Below are 22,040 nucleotides of genomic sequence, written 5' to 3'. Positions count from 1 at the left end.
TTATCCCCTCACCCCACCCTTCCCGCACCGCCTCCCCTACCAGTAACCGTAAGTTTGTATCATGTGATTTGAACTGCAAATATCATGAATGTCAAGAGTTTTATGATTGTCATCCTGCCTCTTGCTTTCCCCTTCTGCTTCACGGGTCTGAGCTCCCAGGATATACCGAGCCCATATATCTTACACACACGGACCTCTCCCAGCCACAGGGGAGCCAAGACTAGTCTCCTAGAGACTTGACCACCAAAGGAAGACATCCCTAGCATGTCAACACTCATACATTCATGGAAGAAATCAGAGGGCACATCAAAGAGGTACAGGAGGAAAGGGACAGTTCACAAGACTTGAGGAAACCAATGGAAGATGGTGAGGCCCCCAGGGACCAGGAATAGTGGGAGTTGTTAGGCTCAGAGAGGGACCATACAGACCCCGATGGGAGCTGCGGCTGTAGGAAAGAGTCATCAGGCAGAAGCTGCAGCTGTCAGCAGAGGAACACGGTGCTGCCAAACCACGCCCAGCGAGAAGGGAGCAGGAGGAACAAATTCCTCTCCTCTTCTTCTCCACCTCCTACCGATATACCCAGTTGGCTGAACCCAATCATGTCCTGAGGGTGAGGGAGCCTGGGTGATGCAGTTCAAGAGGGCAGGTTCTCAGGGTGAGGGCAGGGAGGAGAAGGTAGAGAGTGGATGTGGATTCTCTGTAAACAGAGAATACCAGCCCTGCCTGCCAGACTTCCAGGACTGGGAGTAACACGGTGGCAGCTTAATTCTAAACAGTTCCATTTCTTCTTCTTGAAACTCTATGAGGTAACAAAGAAAGAGAAAGGAGAAGAAACAGGATTTTTCTTCTGTTTTCTCACCAACTCACACATCAGATTTAACTTCGGGGAAACCAGGAGACTGGGAAACCACACAAATCCAGAAGCAGTCAAGACCAGCAGAATAGCCAGCAAGTGCGGAAGAACAGGGGATGGGGGCAGGGGGCCGTCCTGGGGGGTCTCAGATATTGCCAGCAACACTCCCTCCCAGGAGGAGAGGCCCCCCTGAGCGAGAACTCCTTGGGCCAGAACTAAGACCGGAAGAGGTAAAGAAAGGAGAAACCTGCCCAAGGAAGCCTAGAGGGGTACCACCTTCTAAGAGAGAAGGGAGCCCTTGGGAAGGCAAGGACCGAACCCGGGGGCTGCCACTGGGGAAAGGCTGCCTGTAGACTCTTCCTGAAGCCAGATGGGCTCTGAGAGGCTGAGCAGGTCACGGCTGCATAGGTGAGCTCAACACTTTAGTGAAAGGGGGCAGGCTTCTGAGCAAAGGAGCCTGGGTAACCTCAACCCCATCTTCTCTCCGTAGGAAGTTCCCAGTGATTTCTAGAATATTCCGCTTCAGATTTGAACCTTGGATTCCTGAGAGCCTCTAGTACCTCATGAATACAAGGGTTTTATGATTGACAAGGGTAGATTTGGCTCTTCCAACTCAATGTTAATTGAGCTGCAAAAATTGTACATCTCCCATATCTTCTTCCCTCAGCTTCCCAGGATGGTCACATCTTACGTAACCACAGCACAATGATCAGAACCAGGGGTCAGTGTTAGCACATTTCACTGAGGACATTTAAATAATTTAACTAAATAAATGAAAATTATTTAATTAAATAAGTTTAAATATGTTAATATTATTAAAATTATTTAACTAAGTTAACAAATGATCATATTAGCTAAGTTAAACACCATAATGGAATTTCACCAGGGAGGGACCAAACAGACCCTGATGGGAGCTGCCTATTTCTATTTTAGTAGAAAATAATGTGTTTTTTTTCTATCCCAGAATTCTGTCAGGATCACACGCTCATTTAGCTGTTAGTTCTTGGTCTCCTGCAGTTTTGTAGGACTTCAATAACATTTCCTCAGTTTTCCTTTGTTTCTCACGAACTTGAAACTTTTAACCAGTACGGATCAATTATTTTGTCAAACGTTTCTCATTTGAGAAAAAATATGGATTTGCCTGATGTTTCCTTATGGATAGACTGATGTTATACATTTTTGGCAAGAGTATCGCCTTCCCAGCACATAATCTCACAGGGTTCTTGACATCAATATGTTTTATTACCAATGAGGTTAAACTTGACCATTTGGTTAAGGTAATTTCTGCCAGGCTTTCCCACTGCAATATTACTCTTTCCCTTGTAGTTAATAAACATCTTGGGAGACATACTCTGTTTCTTTTCAAACTTAAAAAAAAATTTAATTTTGGTAAATTACACATCACAAAATTTACCATCTTAACTTTTTTTGAGGGGAGTAGGTATTAGGCATCTTAACTATTTTTAATGTACAGTTCAGTCGTGTTCAGTATATATTCACATTATTGTGCAACCAATCTCTAGAAATTTTCATCTTGCAAGACTGAAAATACACCTATTCAATAACAACTCCTCATTTCTCTCCGTCCCTCTAGCTCCTGGCCACCACCCTTCTCCTTTCTGTTTCTATGAATCTGACTACTCTAGTGATGTCATATAAGTGAAATCTTACACTATTTGTCTTTTTGTAACTGGCTTATTGTCCTCTAGCCTAATGTTCTCAAGGCTTGTCCATGTTGTAAAGCACGAGTCAAAATGTCCTTCCTTTTAAAGGCTGAACAATATCCCATTGTGTGCATACACCACATTTTGTTTATCCATTCATCCATCCATGGACATTTGGGTTGATTCTACCTGATGGCTATTGTGAATAGTGCTACTTAAACATGGATTCAAATATTTTAAAGACCCTGCTTTCAATTCTTTTGGATAAATACTCAGAAGTGGTATTGCTGGATTACATGGTAATTCTATTTTTAATTTTTTGGAGGAACTGCCATACTGTTTTCTGTCATGGCTGCATCATCTCACATTCCCACCAACAGTGCACAAGGGTTCAAATTTCTTCACATCCACACCAACATTTGTTATTTTCTGGTTTTTTGAAAGAAGCCATTCTAATGTTAGTGGATAAGATGATATTATGGTTTTGATTTGCATTTTTCTGATTAGTGGTGGTGAGCCTCTTTTTATATACATATCAGCCATTTAGATATTATTTTTGGAGAAACACACATTATTTATTGGATTATTTCCTAACTGCTGAGTTGTAGGAGTTCTTTATATATTCTGGATATTAACCCTTTATCAGATATATGAATTACAAATATTTTCCTCCCATTCCATAGGTTGCCTTTTCACTCTATTGATTGTGTCCTTTGATGCACAAAAATTTTACATTTTAAGGTAGTCCAATTTATCTAGCTTTTTATTGTTGTTACCTCTTCCTTTGGTGTCATATCCAATAAATTACTGCCAAATCCAATGTTACCAAGCTTCCACCCTATGTTTTCTTATAAAAGTTTTATGGTTTTAGGTCTTATATTTATACAAGATTTATTTTGAGTTAATTTTATATAAAGTATAAGATAAAGGTCCAATTTCATTATTTTACATGTGAATATCCAGTTTTCCCAGCACCATTTGTTGAAAAGACTGTCTTTCTCCCATTGAATGATCTCTTCACCCTTGTCAAAAATCATTTGACTTCTCCTCAAACATTTTCACACTAATTTTAGCATCCATCAGTGAATCTTATCTGCAGTAATTACTTCTGTGGTGTTTAACTAAAGGTGATTCACTATTTCCCTCTTTCCTTCTATTTTAAATAATTGGAATTCTGCTGAAAGAGTTGCCCCCTTCTCCACATTTATTCATATCAGTATGGATTCATTAATAGAATATTTATCTTATTCCGTGAGTTTTAATCCAATACTATTATTTATTTTGTTGTTCATTGGTGCAGCTTTGGCCACTAGAAACAACATCAGGTTGGCTCCCGTATTCTTTCAATAAGCCCCCATCTTTACTATTTATTTACTTATGTATTTGTTTGTTTGTTTGTTTTAGCATTTCCTTATTTTCTGTCACTACAAGACATTCCAGGCTGATCTTGACTTTTCCTTGCCCCAGTCATATGATCAGCTACTTCTCCTTGGAGCCCCGGTTCCTTTATAGGAGAGTAGTATTTAGAAATCAAGATCTGGGTGAAAGTCGTACTCATTACAAAAGAAAATAAGACGCTTAATAAAGCATTAGTAGTTATGAAGGAAGACAGTAAAACAGAAATACCAGAATTCAGGATTGAGATGGCAGACAGTAGGAGTAGGCAGGACAGGAAACCTTGGGATTAAAAGAAAAGAAAAAAGATAAAATGAACCATTGCAGAAATGAAGACTAAATGAGAAGGAGCCACGGTAGGCATCTATGGGAATAGAAATGAAAAACAACAACAAAAAAAGTCATATTAAAGACACATACAATGTTTGGGAGACAATTCCCAAAGAAGAAAGCCAAGCAATGGAACAGAGCAAATATTTAAAAATACAATTAAGAAATGTTCCTGAAGTATAATAAATCTAGAATCAATATTGAAAGAGCATACCAGGGAAAACTGAACCAGAACAATCATCACGGAGAGGAACTCCAGAAATATCATTGTACTTTAAAGATAAAGAACGCCAACCAGCCATAAAGACCAAGTCACATATTTGGAATTCCACCGAATTAGAAATCAGGCTTCTAAGGACGTGTCAACCTTCTGTGCCAGAAGGCAGTGAAGTTTTATTTAGAATACACGCTATTAATTTCAAACCCAGTTGAAAGTGTAGTTATAAAGGCTACATACAGACCAACATTACCAGACTTTTAAGAACTCAGAATATGGTTCACGTGAACCCTTCCTTCCTTTTTTTTTTTTTTTGAGCCCTTCTTTTTAAATTTTTATTTTAGCTTTTTTAAAAACAGAAAATGCCATACACAAAAATAGAACACCATGAACCCTCATGGACACATTGAAATAACCCAAGGGGCGGAACTATAACAATTCTCAACTCAGATCCCAGATGTCTTCTCAGTTCATCTGAAAATACCTCCTTCTTCAGGCAACTTCTAGAGGACTAACTCCAACCAACCCAGAGATAGCAGAAAATATTTCAGCAGAAGGAATGGCAGAGAGCTTCTAATATCTTCAGCTGCAGATCTAAGACAAAACAAAGGTGTGAAGGAATGGAATGCAAATGCTATGTGTTTTCGTAAAGTAGAAATGAGAACTAACAGCAACCAAATTAAAAAAAGGAGAAAGAGAGATAAAGTGGAAAGTAGAAAACTCTGCCCTTTCTCATCTGCAATTGGATGGGAATCAGTACTGAGAAGTTGAGGGGAACCAAAATGTGATGTTAGTGACTTTGTGTTTGGCTAGTTGGGGACTGAGATTTGTAGAATTAGGAATGATTTGGGGAATTGCCAATGGAAGAATTAATCTTTGGAGACTTGACCAAATCCAACAGGTGCAGTGGCCACAGCCTTCTTCCCTTCAGCCCATCTGGGCTCAACTAGCTTCATGAACCTCGTGGAGACGGGCCTGGACTCCTAGAGACTCCCAGGGCTCCCCAGCACCATGCCCACCTTGTCCCAGACATGGGGCCAAAGACAAGTCCAACCTGGCCCTGCCCCCCAGGGCTCAGTGTTGAGGGGGATAGAAGCACGCAGAAACAGGCATTTGCCTGGTGCGTGGGAGGACCAGCTGCACGGAGGCAGGGGGTTGTGGAAGAGGCTACACTGAAGAGATGGCACCACGGTGAGACAGGAAGGGCACAGCCATTCAAGGAATATAAGCATTCACACCAGAATGGCTAAAGATTCAGCCCCCAGTAGGCCTTGAGGCTCAAGATGGTGGGAGATTTGACATCTAGTAGACCTTGAGCTTCATTATACGCCTATTGTAATATATTAACATGGTGAACAACATGCCCACAGGTGCCATGACAGTCCCAAGGCTAGCCACAGAAGAGTGGGAAATGGCCAACTTCCTGGGAATCCCAGCCCCTTCCCCAGGCTAGTTAGACTGGTCCTTCCACTTATTAGCATATGAAGCCACTGAGCCCATAAAAACTGGCAACACAGCACTTCGTGGCCTTTCCCTCTCTCTCCCTCTTCAGAGATGGCCCACACTCTGTCTATGGCGTGTGTACCTACCTTTACTCTAATCTGAGCACCCAACCCCCATACCTCGTGGCCTTCCTCTTGCCTTTTGATGTATCTCTAAATAAATCTACCTTTACTCAACTGTGGCTCACTCTTGAATTCTTTCCTGCGTGAAGCCAAGGACCCATATTTGGTGGGGCATGTCCCAAGGATTTAACCGAAGCCCGGGACACAGCCCTCCTCACACCCCATATCCGTTTTCCTGCATCAGTGGTGAACCTGACAATGCCTCAACTCTGCTATCTGTAGAACCAAAGCACAGGCATTCTTGCATTCATGCAGCAGGTGTTGCCAGAGCACCATTCTAGGCACTGGGTGTGAGCTAAGCAGTTAGAATGGACTTAATTGCAGCCTTGTGGACAACCATCACAAAGAAGCACAGGAAAGTGACTCCTTAATATACAGCAGTGGAAAAGGAGCACAGAGGGTGTGAGAACATATCAGTAGTGGCTGGACCCATTCTGTGTATTGGGAGCTGATCAGGGAAGGTGAGATCTTAAGGATCTCACCTTAAGAGCAGGAGCCACCTAGACCAGACAGTTTATGGGGCAGGATGGAGAGCATTCCAGACAGAAAACACATGCAAGGACTGAGGTGAGCAGAAGGATGATGTCAAGGGAAATGGAAAAAAGTTAATGTGGTTTAGGCAGAGAGGGAGGGCGCTTTGCTGGAGGAGGCTGGGGAGGTGGGTGAGGCCAGCAAACGCAGGACCTTAGCATCTACGTAACATGAGGATTTAAATTTTGGTTTGCAACAGAATCCTAATTTGCGTGGTTCAGACAATGAGGAAACTGACACTCTCACCTAGCCTGTGGCAGCCAGAGGACTGATTAAGTAGGGACTGAATAAAGTAACCTGAGACCCAGGTTCTCTCTGTACTTCTGCTCTGCCCTAACCAGCACGTTGGCTTTTCCTTAGGCTTGTTCCTCCTGTGGTTACACGTGACGGCCAGAGTTCTCAGCATTTCCAGCCACAAAAATGTCCACTGGAAGATGAGAAACTGCTTCTTTCTTTGCCTTTCTTTTGAGTGGAAAAAACTTTCCTAGAAGGCTCCTGGCCCTCAGACCTGACTCCTCCTGTCCTTGGCCTGAGCTGGTTCACAGACCCATCCCTCAGGCCAACACTCACAAGGAGAACAGGATGAAGAGCGATTGTTGGGCCAACTGGGATTTCTCCTGAGTCATGCAGAGGAAGGATGCAAAAGATGTGAGGGCTCTGTGGGTCCAGCCCTGCCCACCCCTCCCCCACACCATGGGGCCCCAGGCGGTCTCTCTGGATGGACCCTGGCGTCCTCTCCTGAGAGCAGGGGCTCCCGGGGATGCTGGAAGTGCCTCCAGATTACCCGAGGTGTCTCCTCAAGGACCTTCCCTTAGACCAGGAGGAGCAGCCTTGGCCCATTTTGCAGACTGGTGAGGCCTTCTTTTGGGGACTGTGAGCAACAGGAACCAAGCAGGACACTGGGCTTTGCCCTGGGGTGAGGGTGGGAGCTGCTGAGGGTGAAGGAGGAGACTTGTCGCTCATTTGGGAGGAATCTCAGATTGGAGAAGGGCAAGGTCACCTAGGCAGAGCCACCCACAGAGAGACCTGGGCTTGGAGGTGTGAAGGAGAGGTGATTGGGAGGAGGTGTACACGACGACACTGCCCCCTGCTGGCAGTTCGTGAAAGGCCTCTGGAAAAGCCAGCCTTAAGTCAGCGTGGGAAGGAAAGACGATGCTGTTTTCTCTCAGTCTCCCCAGGACTGGGGAGTGCCGTGTAGCCAGTATTCGTGAGTTGAAAAACCATGGCTCGTGCTCTTCCAGAAAACACCGGAGGGACAGAGGGACTAGCGTGTGCCAAGACGTGGAGGTGGGGAAAGGGAAAGGGGAGTCACCAAACGAGATGTGGCAGGGGGTTTCGATGAAGAGGGCCGCCAGCACCCGGCGCCAGGGCTGGGCCTCTTCCTGTGGCAACTGTGAGTCACCCATCAGCAGGGCGTACCCAGGGCTGGTGTCGCGTGCAGGGACACGTGGACACGTGCTGGGGGCGGGAGGGAATTAAATGAACTCTAGACCATCTGGGGGACCTGCCGGACGAAATTGCCGGCCTTTGTCCTGGGCCAGAAGGTACCGGTGCGTCCGGAAGGGAAAGGGTGCTCCAGGGAGTGGTCCCGCGCGAGCACGCACATTCCTGCTCCCAGCGTTTCATTCCCACGTGCACTGCCCCGTGTACCGAAGACCTTACCCCCAGGGGGCGTATCATGGGCGGGGCTCCTGGGGATGCGCCAAACAGAAGTCAACTGGGCGGGGCCCAGGTGTTAGGGGCGTGTCCTCGCCCTCCCTTCTCGCCTCGTGATTCACCGCAGGGTGCGGCCGCCGCGCAAACACCCGGCGGGCGGGCGAGGTTGGTCACCAGGGCCAGAAGCCGTTCACCTGCGTTCCTTGTCTTCCCCGAAGTCCTCGCGGGTGCCTGGCCCGGGGGATGCCCAGTGCTCCCAGTCCCCCGGCTTAGCTTCACTGGGAAAAGTTCCCGAGTTCCCCGCTGTTAGAACCCTTCGCCACCCCACCTCCCCCGCCCGGAGCTGAGCTCCTAGAGGATCTGGGGACTGAGTATCCCCTTCCTAGGAGGGGCCGGGGTCCTGGAGCTGGGGAGCGATTTTGGAATCGGGGGCGGGGAAATGGAGCGGGGAGGAGCACGTGCCTAGATGGGGGTTGAACTTTGGATAACGGAGAGTCTAGGTACGCGGCTGAGGGTTCTTGGAGTGTCCAGGTTTCTGAGTCTGGAATGCCAGGACTCTAGATGTTGCGGCTGAGTTTATGGGTATTAGGGCTCTGCTCTAGGCGACGGAGGGCTGGGCCCACTCTAGGGGGAGGCATGAAGTGGACACGGGGTAGGAATATGTGCTTTAATAAGGCAATTGGCCAGGGGCCTGTTAGAGCTCATGGCCTGGAAGGGAGTAACCCGTGTCTCCCGTCTATCATTTCAGGAGACCGATTTTTTTCCCAAAACCCGAGAAAGTCTCAGAGGCTTGGTTAGCCGTCTTGTCGATGGTTTCCTGGGTAGACTTGGCCACCTGGTCCATGGCTGGGAAAGGAAAGGATAAGGCAGATGAAGGCAGAGGGTCGGGGGGTATGGGGGAGGGGGGGCAGGGAACCACAGCCATGCGGGGTTAACCGGGCTTGGGTCTCCCTCCCCAAGAAGCAATGTGGGTAGAGCAGTTGCAGAGGAGAGGGTGTGTCTGGGCAAGGGCTGGGTGGAGTGGGAGTGTGCTGGGGCTGCCCACCGTCCTGCCCACCAGCCCTATCAGACCTTTCTGCCCTGCCTCTGTGGCCTGATCCACCACTTGCTGAGCCGCTGCTCCAGCCGCAGTCACTGGAACAAAGAGATGTACCCTTTAGCCCCTGTTGAGATAATAGCAACCACGAGGGCCCCACTGTTGACAACCCCCATCTGTTCTCACAAGTGGTCTATGCTACAGGCCTGGGGATGGATGCCATTGAAGTAAAACCTTTTGGCCAAGGCCTCCCAGCCAGTGGGGGGCATGAGTCCTTTCCGTGACTCCAGGGTGTTCTTGTTTATTTATAACTTTGGGCTCTTCCCCTCTGGCCTGCTTCCCTTGCCTTCTCCAGGATTGCTGAGAAAATATCCAACAGAGGAAGGAAGGCAGGGCAGGGCCAGGCTGGAGCTGGCATCTGGGCTGTGGCTACTGGTGGGCATGGCCCAGAAAGAACCCTGCTCCTTTTAACAGATTCTCTCCCAGAAGCTTGGCCCCAATGCCTGAATTCCTGCCTTTGGAGCACTGGGACTTCTACTTTGCAAGGCCCTCTCACTACCTCCTCGCTTCTGTGCTTCTCCCCAGAGGGCACACAAGCAATGATGCCAGTGCCTCCGTGGGCAGGCAGCTTAAGGCATTAGGAAACAAAGTGCAGAAAATAGGTGAAACTTCCAAGGGCAGGCCATCTCCTCTGCACCAGAGTTTGTGCCTGTGGAAACAACGTTCCCATGGGATCAGGTGGGTCACGCCTGCTGGGTAGACAGACAGGTGGCTCTGGCCTCCAGAGATCTGACTCATCCTTGTGCTGAACTGGAACGGACCTGCTTTATCCAGACCCCAGGGGCCAGGGTTCCAGGGGGTCAGGCAGGCCCTGGGGTCTGCTGCCCACAGAGGTCCCTGGGGTCATTGTCTGGCATGGCCAGAGAAGAAGCCTTTACACCCAGCTTTCAGATGGGGAAAGTGAGGTCCAGAAGGAAGGGTACTGTAGACAGAGGCTTCTTGGTAGAATTTTAGCCTCAAAGGAGCAAATAGGGGCTTTCCCTAGGGTACTGATGAAGGAGGGGTTGGTTTGGATGTTGTCTGTTGAGTGGGATGTGTGTAAGACAGATTGGGAACTGGAGTCCCAAGGGAGGCTAAGCTGTGACTGGAAGAGCCTCAGCGGGTGGGCCCAAGATCTCCTCACACCTCCTTCTCCTCAGTCCCTTCCCACCACCAGTCCTGTAAGCTTGGTCTGAGGGGGAAAGAGCTGGAGATGGAGAAATTAAGACTGGGGACCTGCCCTGCAGGGCTGAGGGTGGGAAGGTTCTCTGGGTGAGGACTTAAAAGGAAATGAGTATTTGGGAAGTGGGGGAGGGTGGATCAAAAAAGTATCTGGGAAGTGGGGAGGGTGGATCAAAGCAATGCCCGGAGGAGGTCTGGAGGGGCTTCAACCATTCCATCCTGGTTCTGTGCGCCTCTGGGACCCTGACAGGCAGAGATCGATCTCAGGGTGGCAGAGCGCACTCTCTGGGGACCTTCACCCTCTCCTAAGGACCCGGGCGGGGCCTCTAAGGATTGGGGTGGGGCTGCTCCCCGCCTTCCCAGCCTCCTCAGATTGGCTCTGGCAATGCCCAAAGGGCAGTCCCGGGCTTCTCAGGCACCGCTGTTCTCCCCTCTCCCTCAAGGCATCATTCCCCGCGCTAACCAGGGTGGGCGTCCTGCCAAGTCCCTGCATCACAGGGGAGGGCCCTTCTAAGCCGAAGCCACCTGCGAACTTACGTGCTGCGCAGACACCGCCCCCACCCCGCACTTCTGCTCCTACGCGTCTAGCCGGGTGCCCCAGTATGTGCCCCAGGTCGCCTGCTGTCCTCACCCGCTTCCTGGGTGGCTCCCTCCACCTGCTGCTTCAGGTCCTTCAAGCCCTTGCTGGCCATGGCTGCGGGGGGCGGTCTGCGAGGTGGTCAAGAGTAAGAGCAGCGACGTTGGATCCTGCTCACAGCCGCGGCAACCCAAGCGCCGGCTCTGGTTTTTAAGGCGCCCCAGGGCCGGCCCGCCCCGCAAGGGAGGGGGAATGGAGGGGGCGCGGGGCGGTTCCCAGCACACGGACTCGGGGGAGTGACCGGGCCCTGCTCCAGGCCCCGCCAGCCCGAGAGCACGTCCTAGCCGAAGGCGGGCCGCGGTGGGAAGGCGGTGGTCCCACCCAGGGTCTGAAGAGAGGCTGGATCCGGGGTACAGAGAGCTGTTCGGGGCAGAGGGAGGCTCACCAAACTCCCTCCACCCTGTCTGCCAAATCCTGCTTCCCTGACCCCGAGGATCCCTAAGCCTGCGAGCCTGGGGTCGGTACCAGGTCGGGGTCTCAAAGCTGGAGTTTCGTTAATGATAGCAGCTGCCTTTTATTCAGCGTTTACCTTGTGCCTGGCGCTGCCCTAACACTTATAGCCCCTAGTGTAACTTTTACAACAACCTCTTGAAATGAGTCTTATTAGCAGTTTATATGAAGAAACTGAGGCACAGAGGGTGAGTTAGGTCTCACCCAAATTCACATGGCAGGGACTCAAATCCGTGTCGGCTGTCCGTAAACCTTAGGGCCCTGATCAACACCAAGCACGTGGTCCCCACACACTCAGCCTGGACACGCGGACTGGACATCTGCCCAGCCGCCACTGGGACCGGGCTAGGGGGAGCTCAGTGGGGAGAAGGTCGAGTAAATCCTTCCCCGCTTCCGTAGAAGGCGAGTCACTGGTGTGCGTGCGTGCGGCCCTGGCTGGGGACCTGCAGCCCGAAGTGAAGGGGGAGTAACGGAGAGGGCGGTCGGTGTGTACGCGGCGCAGGCAAGGAAATCGTTGTGGGTCACCAAAGCCCGATTACTAGAGCAGGAAGCACCCCAGACCACACAGCGAAGAAGGGAGCGGCCAATCCCTAGGCCACTCAGGTCACCTCTCCAGGGATCCAGGGGCGCTGGGATGGGGGCTAGAGACCTGTGAGTCAGCAGGGCAGCCAGGAATCTCGGGGACAGCAAAATGACACATCCTCCTGGCACTAAAGGGTGCAGGTCGGGCCCTCGCCCCACCCAGTGCTCTCCCACTCCGGGGTTCGCCTTGGGAGCCTGGAGGCCACCCGCTCTGCGTCTCGGTGTAGGGCTCCATTCTCTAAAGCCGCTCTCGGATTCATCCTCTTTGGACCTGCCTCTGCACCTCTGTCTGAGTCTCCCCTGTCCTGGAGCTCTGGGAAGCCCCTACCTACCCAGGTCCACTCCGTTGGCCCACGCCCTGCCTCTAACGGGGGGCGGGGTAAAGAGGGAGAGAGGCAGGCGGGATAAGCCGGGGAGGGTCAGTCCCTAGTGTGGGGTATCTGGAAACACACACACACACACACACACACACACACACACACACACACACACACACACACGGAACCGGAACAAGAGGAAGGGGCAGGCGCTGAGATCGGGTTGGAGAGGGACACCAAACGCACACTGACAAAGCAGCTGGCCCGTCCCGCCCCACCCTGCCCCACCCCTCCCAGCCGAGAACCTGGTCCAGCCCGAGCTCTAAGTCGCTGCGGGGTCGCCCGACTGCTGCCTCTGGGACTCGGGGGAGCCCCACCCAGCCCCTGCCCTAGGCCTGCCAGCCTTCCTGAAAAACCACCAGTAGCACCAGTCCCTTTGGCCAGGAAGGCCATTTACATTGTTTCAAGTTAGCTCACTGCTGAGATGCTGATGCTTTGGCACCAGGCCCAGTGGGCAAGAAAGCAGATGGGGAGGCAGCAGCCTCTGTGGGAGGGACAGTGCGGCCCCAGAAGGTCATAATAGAGACAGCTGAGTGGCTCTAAAGCAGCAGGCACTGGAGTCAGACCTCTAGAGTTCGGATACCCCTTAGGGCAAGTTCCTTAATCTGTCTGAGCTTCAATGTCTAAAGGATTTTCATCAAACCTCAATCCTTGATGGTGGGATGCACAATAACAGAATCTCCCAACTTGTTATTGTGAGGATTAAATAGGCTGATGCATTCTCAACACTCAGCTGAGGGGCCTTGGGGGTGGGGGGCTTAATCTTGCTAATTCTTATTCATCCTTCCAGTTTCATCAAAAATATCACAATATCTGGAGAGCCTTCCCTAACGATCACAGATTAGATTAAGCATTCCAGTTTGGGCCTCCCAGCATTCCATCCTTCCCTAACATGATATACTTTAGTGTTACTGCTTTTCAAATTGTCTCGCTTCCCTCTGTAGGGGAGCATAATTTGCCACTCCAAAATGTCTCGTTGGTATATGCAGGTTATTTCAAGTTGAAAACAATCAAGGTCTGAAAGACACAGGAAGAAATAGTGACCTTCACCCTTATCTGCCTAAAGAATTTAGATGGACAGCCTATTACATACAGGAATAGAGCTATCACCATAGATAACTGTAGTAGGAACTAGGTGTGTAGACAGAAAAGAACCTTGAAAATTCTGTTTAAATTCCTCTCTGTGTCCCATTGTCTGTATATAGTCGAGTGAACATTTATTTACCAACCATTTGCTTTTCCATTTCCATGTCAATTGCTTTCCTCCCCTTAGAAGTCCCAAACCCGTAGTCCCAGCATCCTCTTTTGTTTTTAACTTAAGATGATACTTAAGGTGAAGGTTTCAGCCACTGTGATGAGTCACTCAGTTTTCCTGGGTCTCTCGCATGTATACATGTTATTAAACTTTGGTTTTCTCCTGTCAGTCTGTCTTGTGTCAATTTAATTTTCTGACCAGCCAGAAAAACCTAGAGGGGTAAACAGAAATTTATTCTTCCCCGACACTTCCAAGATTCTGAGCAATCTGTGAGGAAAGACCATATCTAGTTTGCTTAGTTTGGTTCCTAAGAGTCAAGCACCTTGCCTGATACATAGTAGATGACTGAAAAATTCGTTGTAGCAATGTTGGAAAAGGTCACCAAGAGGATGTAACTATTGGTCACTGGACCTGGGCCATCAGAGGCTCCTCACCCCCTCCCCATCCTTGGAATGTATGCCCTGCCTATAATTCCCATTCTAGCAGCCATTTCAAGGATGTAGCCTTGAGAGAGTAAGGTGTTGTTGAGACCATCTGGACTGAACATATGACTGACTCCAGTTACAGCCTCTATAAACTTTTAAGATTCTGATGGTCCAGGGCAGAGATCTACTCATCTTACAGTTGCCCAAGACAAGCCTTGTATGTAAGTTCTCTTGCTTATTAAAACTGCCACCTACCAAAAAAAAAAAAAAAAAACAAAGAAAAGAGGGGCAGATTGCCCAAGTCTTCTCAGATAAGGAGAGGGAAGAGGGGAGAGCAGTTACTCCTCTAGGGAAGTCAGGAGCACGTGATGGGGGCTTAAAGGCAAAGAGCTTTGCTGGTGCCCATGGGGTGGGGATGAGGCTTCCTGGACAGGACAGACCTTGCTGTGTGACCACAGAATCAGGCCCTGAGTATGTGTCAGGGGTAGGGGTAGGGAGCAAGCAGCAGGGACACTGTCAGGTTCCTTCAGCTGAGGAGAGGGCACTGGGATCCTGGTGATGCGCTGTCCCCAGGGCCCTGGTCACCTGAGTGGGCCTAGCTCCTCCTCACTTTCTGTCAGGCACACCCAGGCCCCAGGTGGCCTCTTCCTAGGGCATGTGTTGGCACGTGCAGGCGCTGGTGAGCAGTGTCTGAGCCTGGGAGCAGGAACACCCCAACCGCTCCGAGCCTCTTCTAGACCCTTCACTTCTCCCATGGTAGGGTTGGGTGGGGCTGAGGACCAGCAGCTCCCTGTTCCTTTCTGCCTCCTCAGCCGTGGATGCCCATGGCCAGCAGGCTGGGGTACAACCCTGCTCAGCCATGCTTAACTGGGTTTCCAGCCCTTACGGCTGCCCTTGACCTCTGCTCCTCACCACGGAGGCAGGATGGGAAGGCGGTGTGGACCTGATCGTGTCTGCAGGCAGTGTGGACTCAGGCTCTGGAGCCAACACCCAGGGCTGGAGGCCTGGGGCAAGCCACTTAGATGTTCTGAGCCCAACCTGGGTGTCAAAGGAGAGGGAACCCTGCTCTCTGCTTAGCTGTCTCTGAACAAGACTCCAGAGTGTGATGTCAGTAGCCCTTCCTGTAAGAACCACCGGGGTTTCAAAACAACCCGGGGATGGTGGCACTTGCCATTGATCCCCCTGAAGCCCAGGCAGTCCGTGTGGACCTAGCAGAGCAAGGGAGTCAATTCTGGAGCTGGGCCCCCTGGCCCCGCCGCCTCCTGCCCAGTCCCCAGCTTCCTAGCTCTGTGCCCCTGGGCAAGTTATTTAACCTCTCAGTTTCTCAGTTCATTCTCGGTGAAACTGGGGCATACGGACTATTTGTTCTGAGGATTAAACGAGGCAGAGCACGGCGTACAGCATCTGACACCTGGGAGGAGCTCAACAAGAATTTGCTTTCTCTCTTTTTCTCTCAGGGCGGAGGCTTCCTCTCCTGCACCTCAGCTGTTGTGTTTTCTAATGATGCTTGACAGGCCTCTTTGGTGAAGGAAAGGAAAGCCCAGCCCAGCCCCAGCCTGGCGGGAACACAAGGCTGGGTGGGGCCAACTGGGAGGAGCCCTGGGGTCAAGGCCTTCTCTGCCGAGGAATGAACAAAGGGTCCTCGCTATGGGTTTAGACTTCACATCTTTAAAAGTTACCGTCTGCTCCAGGGAGGGGTGTTAGGTGTCCCCGTTCCCTTGAAAGGACCCTGGAGCCAAAAACACACGTGGCTGGAAGGCCCAAGAGGTCCGTCCTCACCCCCTGCTGTCAGTGGAGTCCACCCTGGAGATGAGCCAAAGCTCAAAACCTGGGGTGTCCAGGTCTCATGCTCTAGCAGACAGCGTGTCCTGGAAGGTGTCTGCAGGAGCCAAAAGCAGGGCCGCCACCTCCATGTTACAAGGCGATGGCTGGACTGGGCACATAGCTCAGTGGTAGAGCGCATGCTCAAGCCCCAGTATCTCTGTTAAATCAGTCAGTTAATCAAGTAATTTAAAACACAATGATGGTGATGAGGAGAAGTCCCTGAAGGCAGCGCTTGCTCTCAGCAGGTTTCAGAAATGCCCAGGATGTCCCCGTAGCTTACCTGGCCCAGCTCTTCTTCCAGATCCTTCACTCCACCCATGGTGGGGTTGGAGGTCTGGGGACCAGCAGCTCACTATTCCTTTCTGCCTCCTCAGCAGTGGATGCCCATGGCCAGCAGGCTGGGATACACCCCAGGTCTGCTGGGTTCCCAGGAGGGCCCAGGGGCCTCTTCATGAATGAGGCAGCACAGAGTGGAGGCATGGGCAGGTATGTAGTGGGGACTTGAGTTTTATTTGGAATCATTAAAAAAAAAATTCACAGCAGCATCAGTGGGGTCAGAAGGACCGGGAGGCAGGGGGCGGCAAAGGAGGGAAGTGAAGGCGGTCGTGGCAGCACGGGAGGACCAGCCTGTGGGCAGCCGGGCAAGGGTGTGGGGACCATGGGTGGCCCCGCAGGTCACACTCCAGGGCAAGGCACTCCTTGTGCTGGGAAGGGATGGTGTCCAAGGCAAAGGGGATGGGTTCCTCAGGGCCTCCGCAGCTCACTTGTGGCCCTCTAATCTCACCCACTCTTGGCCTTGGAGAGAGAGTGACTTTCACACACAGCTCTGGGCCCCCACCCCTCAGTGGCCACCCTGGGTGGGGTGGGGACAGGGATCATCTGAGGGGGTCATCCATGAGGGGACCTCACACTCAGGCTCAGGAGGCTGCAGGTCAGGAGACTCCCCTGAGGACTCTGAGGCCTTGGGAGGGAAGCAGGCTTGCCCAGGGACCCCTGTGTAACCTCAGGAGCCCAGCTCCTACCTCCTTGGCCACTTCCTCTTCCACTTTGGCTGTCTCACCCTCCGGTGACGGGGCAGGTTGCTCCAGGTCCTCCTGTGGGAAAGCAAAGGGGATGTGGGACCGGGTGGAGGGCACAGAGCCCCCAGCTGCCCTGCAACCAGGGTCTCGTCACCCTGGCCTCAAAGAGGAGTAGAGGTCCTCATCACCTTGCTGTATGTGTCTGCTGGAGGTGAGGGAGGTGGGGTCAGACTGCCCATGGAGGTGATAGAGCCTTGTGAAGGAATCACAGTGGGGGCCCTGTCTGATGGAGCCAAGGCCTTCTGGCGGTACCCAGTACCCTTGATCTCAGCTTCACCCCCAAAAGCTGATACTGACAGTCCCTGGTTGGGCCTCCTCCATAATGAAGCCCAGTGAGGTGGGATGAGGTAGGCAGTGGCCCCTGAAACCCTAGGCCTGACCCCACCCTAGGTGTAACCTCAGCAGGATAAGGGTATGTGATCATGTGATTCAGCCTGAATCACAAACCCTTACCCTACTGAGACCCCAAACAGCCCTAGGAGGAGGGGCATGTTATCACTGTTCACATGGGGACCCTGTGAGTAGAGAGGACAGCTATCTATCTCAAGGCCTCAGAGCTCAAAGCAGTGGGGCTGGAAGGGATCAGGTCTGGCTTGCTCCAGGCCCACCCATATCCCCAGTAGCATGAGTGCCTCCCTCTTTCCTTCTCCCTGCCTCCTGAATGGGTGTGGGCTCAGTCTGGTCTGGTTGGGAGCAGCAGGGACTATACAATCCTCTCCCACTTCTCATCTCCTTCTACCTGCCTCTACTCAGCCAGACACTTGCCTGAGATTGTGGCCTGCCTCGGGGTGGCCAAGTGACAGCTGGTAGGTGGGGCCAGACTGGATGATCAGTTAGGACCACAGTCTCAGCACCTGCCTCTGGAGGGTCCTACCACCTGTGTGCTACCACAGGGCTATCCCACCTCTTGATGGACTGGGGAGGCCAGAGTTGGATGAGGCTCTCCAGGCAAAGGGCAGGTGGCCACCTGCCTAGTCCTGTTGCCCCAAGGTGGGTGCATAAGGCCAGTGGCATGAGCAGTCAGACAGACAGGCAATGCTGCATCCTTCTACCGTTCACTGGAGGGTGAGTCATGACAGGTTTTTGGGTGTCACCAGGAAATGTCTCTCCCGGTAGCTCCAAGGGCCCACCGGCCCTCCTCCAAAGTCAGAGAGGAGTGCCGAGGCTTCCACTCAGAGGCCCAGGGGCAGCCTGGCCCCATCCCAGGGCCTGTTCCAATGGGCAGGGGGTGGGGGTGAGGGAGGGAGGGGCCTGGCACCTCCTGCGGCACATATGGGTCCTGCCCAGGGACACTGATGATGATGATAGAGTCACTATGCTCTCCATGAGCGAGGCATAGCCGCTTCATGCGGGCCATTTCCCTGCATCATCACACAGCCCAGTGAGGTGGGTACCCTCACCACCCCTCTCCCATTTTACAGCTGAGACAATGGAGGCCTGGAGAGGCTGAGTAGCTTCCCAAGGTCATACAGTTGGAAGAGGAAGAGCTGGGAAATAGGACCTGGAGAACGTATGCTGTTCCCAGAGCCAGGGGCAGGGTGACCCCCTGCTCTCCCATCCACCCACTCCCTGGAGCTGGGATTCTTAGTGATGGGTGCCTGGGATTCTACTGCCGGGAGGGGGCTGTGCCAGGCAGAGGAGCTCTCTAAAGGACAGCCTTACACAGAGCTGGTGACAGCACTGTCTCTAAGAGGAGCACCTCCTGTCCCCAATATGAACGCGCTCCCACCACGACCCCACGTTCACACAGTTTCTCTCTCAGAGCACAGGCTCGGAACCTGGGCTGCCCTGGGCATTGCAGGCTCACTGGGACTAGCCGTGGGACCCTGGGCACATTACTTGATCTTTCTGTGCCTCACTGCCACACCCTGTCTCGTGGGATTTTGTGCTGATTAAATGAGTTAGCAAGTGTAAAATGCTTCAATCAGAGCGTCTCTGCGGTGGGTGCAAGGACAGTTCTCCCAGCCGGCCTCCGCCTCCTGGGCGTGCCCCCCGCCCCCTCCCCGTTCCTGTGCGCTCTGCGGCCCGGCACACACACGTGCACACTCTCAGCAGGCGCAGGCACGCACTCACGCATGCTCACAAAGGCAGAGGCGGAGGGCGTGGTCAGAACCCTCACGGTTTTCCCGTCACCAGGGGGCGCTGCTTCCCCGCTCCTCGGAGGAGGAGGTGGCAGCCCTCCCCACCTCTCCACCCCCCTCCTCCGCCAGGCTCGGTGGGGAGGCTGGACACTGGGTGGGCGGTGACTCGGCAGCTCTGGCCTGCTCTCCACTGGCCGTGAGAGGCTGCCTGTCACCACGTAGGGCCCACTGGACCCCGATTTCACTTGTAAATTGTGATATCTCCTAAATGCTGAGCACCATCAAGAGGGCGTGGTTTTGAGCCTCACTTTCCAGTTGGGCCTCACGCTGCCTGCCTCGTAGGCGTGTTTGTGAGGATTCCAGAAGTTAATAGATGTGACAATACCAAGCACGGACCAGGACCCCTAAGTCTCCATGTACCTGTATGTCAGCGGGGTGAGACTGCCTGCTCCCCAGCTGGTCTCCCTGGGAGCCAGGGGAAAGGATGGCACTGGTTTGAGGGCCAGGGCTGGGGACAAGGTCTCACCTTGCGCACCACTCCGGCGGTGACTGCGATGTTCTCCGCCTCCTCCACGGTCTTGTTGGCCACGATGTTGACGCTGGAGACCACGGCCTCGCTCACGGCATTGGCCTGCTCCTTGGTCTTCTCAGCCACTGTGGGAGGAAACTGGTTGGCTTTGGCCCTGACCCCTCCCCCACCCCAGGGCCTGGCCTGCCCACCAGGCCAGAGCAGCTCCTGTCCCAGGGCACTCAAAACCCTAGTTCTACCGGAGACCCTAGGCTGCCCCCTTTTTGAATCCAGGGGAGCTCTGATGATGATAGGGGTGGCCCACCCTGGGTCTAGCCTCAGATTCTGGAGAGGTCTGGGTCCATGTACAGCTGAAGAGGAGGGAGAGGCTTGGGCTTGGGCCTTCAGTACCAGGGTGCAGAAGTCCCCGGACATCCCTGCCTCCATGTACCCTGGTTCTGGGGCTCCTCACCTGAGGTCACACTCTGCACGACACCCTCCTTGGTCTTGGCTCCTGCGGAGGAAATGGAGATGTCAACCCAGGCCCACCCCTCCTGGTGCTGGGAGGGGAGTGGTCAGGGCAAACACACTGCAGAACAGCTGGACAAGCTGCAGGGTAGCAGCGGGTAAGGCTGGTGTCTGGGCCCAGCCATCCCTTCAAAGGCCACTTCCTGCTGTGTCTGGAGGAGGGGACAGATGGGAAGTGGACAGGACAGGATGGGGAGACGAGAGAGACAGGCCTAAGGTAGGGTCCGACCTCGTGCGGGTGTGGCCTAGGCCTCTGAAGCAGCACACGATGGGGCCAGCAAGAGCTGAGTCATCAGCTTGGCCTCTCCTTCAGAGGGAGCTGATGGGGGGGTGGAGCTAGACAGGACCCTGAGGGTCTGTCTCCTCTTCCCAGACCACCCCCTTCCCTCTGACCAGGGTGGGGACCTGTGGCCTGGCTGTCGAGCACCTGCTTGCTCTGCCCCCAGGGCTCCAGGCTCAGTGTGGTTTCTTATCTGTCAAGGGGCCCGTGGGTGATGGCGGGGCGGGGGCGCTGGGGTGTGCATTGGTGTGTGCACAAACAGGTGTGTCTGAGAGCTGAGTGACCCTCTTTGCTGTCCTGCCCCAGAGACCCCAGGGGCCCCCTAGGAGGCCCAAACAGTAAAAGAGTGGAGGTGCTCCAGGGCAGGGAGACCCTGACTTTACAGCCAGGTCCTCATCCCTCCCAAAATGCCTTCCTGGGGCCCAGGTAGCTGGGCGGCCACCGAGCTGCCCCGCCCTGCCCGGCCCTTCCACGCCCAAACTCACCCACATACATGACACCCTCCTTGGTCTTCTCAGCCGCCTCTGTCACCCCCTGCTTGGTCTTCTCCACGGCGCCCACCACACCCTCCTTGGCGATGGAGAAGCCCTTCTTGAAGACGTCCATGGTGGTGGGCAGGGACAGGAGCCTGACTCCCCAGGCGAACTGTGACTGGAGCTGGCTGGAGTGCTGCCGCAGCCGCTGTCCCGGCTGCTGCCTCTTATTGACGCCAATGAAATATTGATGATGCAGCGCGGCTGATGGGAGCCCAGCCAGCCCAGGGGTGGGGGCGGGGAGGGAGAGAGGGGAAGAGGGAGGGAGTGGGGCTGCCGCTACCTTCTCCCAGGGTCCCCCGAGCCCCTGCTGGCTCAGTCCTCCCCTCCTGCCCCCTACCCACCCAGATGGGGCCGTAGAGGGCTGAATATATCCTTATCCATCACTGCCCTTCATTCATTTGCTGCCCTGCATGCCCACAGGGGTGGCCCTGACTGGATGCTCCTGGGCCTGCAGCTGCTGTCTGTGTACCTCTGGGGCAGAGAGAGGTCAGAGAGGGGAGGTGACTTTGCTACCAGTATCCCAGGTAGGGCAGGGGTCAGAGCCAAACAGACCTGTCAGGCAAGAGTGGCCAACCTCCCAGACGGGCCTGGGCTGCCCGGCTACTCACTAGCACCGTGGACGCCCCCATCCCGGGGCTCGGGCAAGGTCAGGTGGGGGAGCTGGGGCAGATACACCAAAGGGCTCCCCTGTGCCCTGGCCCTGGCTACAGACTGTGTTACTCTAGGACAGCTCCTTTCTCCCTCTGGGTCTCCGCCCACCTGCTGGCTCCCACAGCCCAGGGGTGAGAGATGCTGAGTTAGACAAGAAGTACCCCCCACTTCCGGGCCACCAGCATGGATGGGCAGCAGGTTCCCTGAGACTCATCCAACCGCTTCCTGCCGCCCCACTCAACACCCGTGCACAGCTCCTGACTCCCATGGGTACATGTTTGGTGGGGCCACCTCCCCCC

The 22,040-nt window shown here is 53.2% G+C and overlaps 2 protein-coding genes across 2 annotated transcripts; both read right to left on the bottom strand.

Annotated features, from left to right (window-relative positions):
• Positions 1 to 8,924: 8,924 nt before the first annotated feature.
• ADIRF (adipogenesis regulatory factor) lies at positions 8,925 to 11,322 on the bottom strand. Its single transcript, XM_006180458.3, has 3 exons — positions 11,160 to 11,322; positions 9,343 to 9,405; positions 8,925 to 9,117 (listed from the first exon to the last, which is right to left on the bottom strand). The coding sequence occupies exons 1-3, from the start codon at positions 11,218 to 11,220 to the stop codon at positions 9,011 to 9,013; spliced, it is 231 nt and encodes a 76-aa protein (XP_006180520.2). The 5' UTR covers positions 11,221 to 11,322; the 3' UTR covers positions 8,925 to 9,010.
• Positions 11,323 to 16,565: 5,243 nt separating this feature from the next.
• On the bottom strand, positions 16,566 to 21,714 carry SNCG (synuclein gamma). Its single transcript, XM_014555659.2, has 6 exons — positions 21,699 to 21,714; positions 21,040 to 21,253; positions 20,219 to 20,260; positions 19,765 to 19,892; positions 17,101 to 17,172; positions 16,566 to 16,873 (listed from the first exon to the last, which is right to left on the bottom strand). Exons 2-6 carry the CDS (start codon positions 21,158 to 21,160, stop codon positions 16,859 to 16,861), a joined length of 378 nt encoding a protein of 125 aa, XP_014411145.1. The 5' UTR covers positions 21,161 to 21,253; positions 21,699 to 21,714; the 3' UTR covers positions 16,566 to 16,858.
• Between the last annotated feature and the right edge of the window lie 326 nt (positions 21,715 to 22,040).

Source organism: Camelus ferus, chromosome 11, assembly GCF_009834535.1.
Source record: "Camelus ferus isolate YT-003-E chromosome 11, BCGSAC_Cfer_1.0, whole genome shotgun sequence".
In the NCBI taxonomy this organism is placed as follows: Eukaryota; Metazoa; Chordata; class Mammalia; order Artiodactyla; family Camelidae; genus Camelus; species Camelus ferus.
This window is presented reverse-complemented; position numbering and strand designations above follow the sequence as displayed.

What these genes read in the sequence shown, in the direction of transcription:
- ADIRF (XM_006180458.3), bottom strand. Translation starts at nt 11,220, where the DNA reads ATGGCCAGCAAGGGCTTGAAGGACCTGAAGCAGCAGGTGGAGGGAGCC. An exon ending in GGGAGCCACCCAGGAAGCGG is followed by an intron (nt 9,406 to 11,159) that starts GTGAGGACAGCA and finishes TCTTTGTTCCAG; the next exon opens with TGACTGCGGCTGGAGCAGCG. An exon ending in CACAGAGGCAGGGCAGAAAG is followed by an intron (nt 9,118 to 9,342) that starts GTCTGATAGGGC and finishes TTCCTTTCCCAG; the next exon opens with CCATGGACCAGGTGGCCAAG.
- SNCG (XM_014555659.2), bottom strand. Translation starts at nt 21,160, where the DNA reads ATGGACGTCTTCAAGAAGGGCTTCTCCATCGCCAAGGAGGGTGTGGTG. An exon ending in GGAGGGTGTCATGTATGTGG is followed by an intron (nt 20,261 to 21,039) that starts GTGAGTTTGGGC and finishes TTTCCTCCGCAG; the next exon opens with GAGCCAAGACCAAGGAGGGT. An exon ending in CCGCCGGAGTGGTGCGCAAG is followed by an intron (nt 17,173 to 19,764) that starts GTGAGACCTTGT and finishes GCTTTCCCACAG; the next exon opens with GAGGACCTGGAGCAACCTGC.